Genomic DNA, 5,588 nt, shown 5'->3' with positions numbered 1-5,588 from the left:
AACTAAAATTAAAAACAGGTGTATCATAATTACTTTAGCGCACACAAGCTGTTTTAACTATATGTACATAATTGCAAAATTTGAAGCAATAGATTACTATTATACANAACTAAAATATATTTTTAATATTTAATATTCAAATAATAAGTAGATTTAAAGCGTAAAAGAAACACAAAATGCATATTATTTTCTTATGAAAATTTTTATATTAGGTAAAAAATAATTGTTTTTACCGCAGCGATGTTAAATAGAGATCCCCTAGGAGTGGCAGACACTTCAATTTCTTCGTTTGGAGGTCTCGCGCTCCATGTATTCGACCTAACACGTAATCTCCTTGATGAATCCATATTAATATCATTTTCACTTGCACTAGAAATTTTCTTTTTACGAAAACCTAACGACAAAATCCTCGACGAATTCATTTGAGTATTTAAAAGGCGCTCACTTTTTTGGTAACTCCGCCGCAACCCATACTTGCCAGCTTGGGTGATATTTTTCTACAGTTAAATGATTAAATCAAAAAATAGCACTGTCTACTTAGTGTGACTTGTAAAGGATCAAAAATGTGACTCTTGTCTTATCTTTTTAATAGATTAAAACCTGCAAATAAACGACAAACATAAGAAGCTTCATTTGAAAACATAGGCGTGTTAAGAACGCGAACAAAATCGGTTTTTTTTATAAATACGTTTAACTAATCGTTTGATTTAAAATCTCAACAAGACAAACGATAATAAATATTTCCCAAAAGTTTATTTTCAAGTACCTACCTACATATAATTATTTTCAAATATTCGCAGTATACATATAGGTAATCTTTTTTTATTGTTTAAATATTTATTTATACATAATATGTACTTTATATGTAGTATACTTCGTATTTGTGGTGATTTGCGACCGCTTTGAAATAAAACAAAGGAACGATGATATTCTCTAATTGTTTTGTTTGTTTAACAGGTAGACATATTAAAATTTGCAATTTCATTCGATTCTTCAAGGACGTGAGCGTTTAATTGTAAAAATATTAATTCGTAGGTAACAACAGCACTTGCCATCTACAAGGAAAAATAACAATCGATACAATTAATTATAAAATGCAAACAGTTGTGATCTTACGCTCAAAATCAATCCTCTTTTTACGTAAAATAAATTTTTACCTGATAACGTAATGTTATCGTATCGAAGTTGATCTACAAATCTTGAAACCTGCGATTCAACGTTATTTTTATTTATTTAATTATTTATTCACAGTAAAATACGAAATAAAAAAAAAAACCGAAAACAAAAATTAGTAGAACTCAAACTATAATTAGGTGCAATTGTTGTGAAACTGTATTTTAAAAAGTTAAAATAAAAGAGTAGATAGCAAAAAGTTTCATTGAAATTTTTATTGGATTACTTAACACTGTGAAATTGTTGCGTGAAAAAAATCGAATAGATTTGCTCCTGTAACATTGGCGCCGGCAGGATTTTTTTTCAGTGGGGGGAGGGGGCAAAATAGAACTTTTTTTATTGTAATTCATCTAACATTTAGTATTTAAAACTTTCTACTGGATACTGTTTTATTTAAACTTCTTCGATAAAAATTAGTAATTGTTGGTGTACCTCAACGTTGAAACATTCTGACGAAACGTCGGCAAGAATATAAATCGGTTCCCTACTTTCGTCGTTAATCCATGCTGCATATAGGCATACACAAAACGTCCTCGCAATCAAAAACGCGAAAGAGAAGAAAAAGTAAAATTTGTCTATTAAATCTTTGCGAAATCTACAACGTATTACAAAAATAAAATACATTTAGATACATTAGAAGCTACTTTTGTAAAATGTACAGGGTGTTGCACTCAGGAGCGAAACGGTTACAGTGGCTGGGTGGGTTATGGAGTTTAAAACATTTCGTTTATGGGATTATGCGGTTGTAAACAATTAAATGCGAAGATAATGAAAAGCTATAATAATGGAAATAAAGAAATAAAATAAAACTAAAAAAATAAAAATCATACAAGTTTCATTTTTAAAATCGTCCAAAATCACACACTCTTAAAAATGCTAAAAAAATTTTTTTGGTTTTCATCTAATTTTTAATGTTAGCGTCTATTTTGTTTCATTGCTAATGTTTAATATTTTATTAACCAAATCTGGAGGTCAAATTTCTTATACATACCCAGTCCGGCCCTGATTTTACTTCATTATTTTTAAAATCTTTACTAAATAAATACATGTACAAAGTATTAAAAAACTTATCAATACAGTTTTAAAATGTATCACATTATTATCAAGTTATCATTTCAATTGATCGCAATATTGTACAGTTAACTTTTTATTAGAATTTTGCGCTTTTCATTCCAGTGACATACAGACAAACGGACGGGTACCTAAAAGGTTCCATTTATTTCCTTTTCGGTACGGAAAAGTGCTTGATAATGAAACACCCTGTACGTACAAGTATTAAAAAACATGTCGTCAGTTTTCTTACCGTAAACTGTTAAACAATTGTATTATAATAAAAGTCAAATTACTGGCAAAACATAAACATGTTATATTTCCTATGGCGTTATCGACTGTTTTCGTTAAAATCGCCAATCTTTGATAATCCTCCCTTATTTCCCTCCACCGATCTATGTCACTTATCTAGAATAATTATTTTTATTTTTAAAAAATGTGTAGTGTAATGAGGTTTTCACTTCTTCTAACGCCATATTTTATAATCGCGAAACACTGCGTCTCATTACAGTAATAACGAATTAGATTAGAACTAAATTTTCAGAAAATCTTCTGATATTTTCAGATGCAACATAAAAAGAAACAAAGAAACGTGTAATTTCTTTACGTATACCTGTATGTGTAGGTCAGACAAGCAGGTCATTCCTAAATCGAATTAAAGAGCATAAAAAAGTTACGAAAACAATTAAAATAATTGTAAGTATTTATTTTAAGGTTTTATATTTAAGAAGATTCGTAAGGAAGCAAAGTTATTACTACAAATTAACAATTAAAACTTTAAAACGTACCTTTTCCCTCAAAAATAATCGTAAACGACGTGATATTTGCCGAAATCTTAAGGCCAATCCTATTCCGATAATCATAACAAATACATCTCCATAAGACCACGCAAATGTTGAAGTGGTATTAAAGATCTGTAAGTAGAAAAATTAAAAATTTTAAAACTGTATTGAGATTTCGATTAAATGGTTTAAGAGACCATTAATAAAACACCTTTCCATGTTGAATATTCCGTATAAATGAACACTGGCTTATACAAAACAGTTGTCATCAAATATTCAAAAATGCCCTCGATTTCTTCGCGTCTACATTTATAACTCTGTATTAGGTGAATTGATTTTGAAAGAAGTGTTTCAACTGAAGCAAATAAATAATAAAAAATGAAAATCGTAATTCAATTACAAAAAAAACAAAATGTTACAATACCTAAAGCCGTTACAAACAAAACAGTAGTCAGTAATTTCAAACGAAAATTTAAATATGGCATGTATCCGTACGAAACCATGGAATTATCAACCAATTCCCATTTCTTCATTAGTGAGGGCCAATGAAAGGCAAGCTTCAAAAACAATATCATCATGGTACCAGTAACACCATAAAACCACACAGAAACTGAAAAAGGCACCTTCTTGACTTTAACAAAAAAAAAAGACTAACATTTTTTTTGCTTACGCATGTAATCCCAAAAATCAAACCCAACTCTAAAATTTTCCAAAAAGTAAAGCAATCCTAACAATAACGTAATGCACGAATTAAGAATACAATAAAAGGTAACTACGGACGTCCACGAAAATTTTAAATCTGAAGCACTAGGCCCATGACAACCGTGAACAGGAAACAAACCGAATATTTGACCCAAATAAACAAAAAAACCGATTGTGCGATAAAATGGTTGTGGCGAATTTTTCGCAACTTGATTTTGAACTGTTTTTTTAGGACCCATTTTTATACAAACATTTCAAGAGTAACTATTAATTTTATTTAGAACTTCTGGAAAACATCGTTTTGATTCTCGATCTGACCTTCTTTGACTAAAATACAGAGTAATATAAATTATACTTTGCACGCTATGTGCCATTTAATTGTTTACATGTTTTTTTTTTGGTATCGATCTTTGCAATGCTCCTATGTGTGCACAGATATATAGGTATAATATGATTTATTTTCCTAAACTCAAAATGTGCGCTTAATATTTCGTAAAATAAAATGGAAAAGAAGTTTGTTTAGAAAGCAATGTGTAATCACGCAATAGCTGGTGCGAGTTTACGCTGGGTAAATACCACAAAATAAACATCAATACACAAGCCGCAATAAAGAAAACGTGTTCATTTAAAAAAAATTCATCAACGAATTTATTGGTTACGTATTAGGCACCATTAAAAAGGCTAAATCTTGGGTATAGAAATTAATAGTCTTGTTTTATTAATTGTTTTATATATTTTTTAAAACGTTCCTTACATTAAACCATTATGTGACGCCCCTGGATTTTCATTTTGTTCAACAATCGTTCTTCAATTTTTTTTTGGGGACGTCTTGAACCACTTGACATGTGTTGAGATACATTGAGGTAGAATGTATGCTAGAGACATTTTTTTGTCATGAGTTCTTGAATGTAGTTGCATATATTTTATTTTCAAAATTAGCAGAAAAAATTGGCCCATTTCATTATAAAATACATAAATCGCGAACGAAAAAGTGTAGTACCTTTTATTACTTGCAACATCCTTATTGAATTCACCATCATAATCATAATACAAATTATTCAAATTAATCTATTATGAATACACCAAACACAAAGAAAATTTTCGAGTTTATTCGTTTTGTGAACATCTTAAAACATCGACCACGAGAGGGATGGCGTCGGTCAGGTTTAAAAAACACAGAGACTATTTCAGGTCATATGTATGCAATGGGAATGATGACCTTCCTTCTTGGAGATAATACACCTTTAGATAGATTGAAATGTTTACAACTAGCGATAGTTCATGATCTGGCGGAAAGTATAATTGGAGATATCACACCACATGATAATGTCCCCGCAGACAAGAAGAAATTAATGGAAGATGAAGCCATGCAGCAAATAACATCTACATTGGAGGATGACATCGGCAAGACAATATATACATTATACAAAGAATATGAAGCCAAAGAAACACCAGAAGCTAAGTTTGTTAAAGATTTGGATAGATTTGATTTGTTATTTACAGCAACAGAATATGAACAAAGAGATAATATACCTGGAAAACTGGAGGAGTATTTTAAAACGACTGCTGACAAGATTGAACATCCCCTTATCAAAGCCTTGCTAGATTATCTACTGGAACAAAGACAGAAGAGTTGCTTGTAGGTTTTTTCCATTACTTAAGAAACAAAGTTTTTTATGATAACTTTTATTTTGTTTGATTTTGTAATAATAAAGTTGTCTTTAAAATGTTTGCTTTTTATTAAAATATACCTACATACAAATTTCTCAATTTGCCCATCAGTTATTTTGTTACAAGTAGAAACAAACGTAATAAATTAAAACAAATTACAACATATAAAAATATACATATTATTTTATACTGTTAAAAATGTTTAAAAAC

General features: G+C 29.7%; 2 protein-coding genes across 6 annotated transcripts; one reads left to right on the top strand and one right to left on the bottom strand.

The window, feature by feature from the left end:
- Positions 1–520: 520 nt before the first annotated feature.
- On the bottom strand, positions 521–4,538 carry LOC108738741 (gustatory receptor for sugar taste 64e-like). Of its 5 annotated transcripts, XR_003232057.1 has the most exons (9): positions 3,676–4,416; positions 3,430–3,615; positions 3,203–3,360; positions 3,012–3,137; positions 2,477–2,631; positions 1,606–1,768; positions 1,117–1,206; positions 771–1,055; positions 521–600 (listed from the first exon to the last, which is right to left on the bottom strand). XR_003232057.1 is itself a non-coding variant. In XM_025979168.1 (8 exons), the coding sequence occupies exons 2-8, from the start codon at positions 3,581–3,583 to the stop codon at positions 951–953; spliced, it is 951 nt and encodes a 316-aa protein (XP_025834953.1). In that variant the 5' UTR covers positions 3,584–3,615; positions 4,462–4,538; the 3' UTR covers positions 760–950. The 5 variants fall into 5 exon arrangements, 4 of the variants coding, with proteins under 4 accessions (XP_025834953.1, XP_025834950.1, XP_025834951.1 ...); XM_025979168.1 differs by lacking the exons at positions 521–600; positions 3,676–4,416 and adding an exon at positions 4,462–4,538 and having other exon boundaries at positions 760–1,055; XM_025979165.1 differs by lacking the exon at positions 521–600 and having other exon boundaries at positions 760–1,055.
- Positions 4,539–4,551: 13 nt separating this feature from the next.
- Positions 4,552–5,410, top strand: LOC112905871 (HD domain-containing protein 2-like). The gene has a single exon (XM_025979169.1). It carries the CDS (start codon positions 4,781–4,783, stop codon positions 5,348–5,350), a length of 570 nt encoding a protein of 189 aa, XP_025834954.1. The 5' UTR covers positions 4,552–4,780; the 3' UTR covers positions 5,351–5,410.
- The last annotated feature ends 178 nt before the right edge of the window (positions 5,411–5,588 follow it).

The sequence above is a fragment of the Agrilus planipennis genome, unplaced genomic scaffold (genome assembly GCF_000699045.2).
Source record: "Agrilus planipennis isolate EAB-ADULT unplaced genomic scaffold, Apla_2.0 scaffold221, whole genome shotgun sequence".
NCBI lineage: Eukaryota > Metazoa > Arthropoda > Insecta > Coleoptera > Buprestidae > Agrilus > Agrilus planipennis.
Note: the sequence above shows the minus strand (reverse complement) of the source record. Positions and strands in the feature narration are given on the sequence as shown.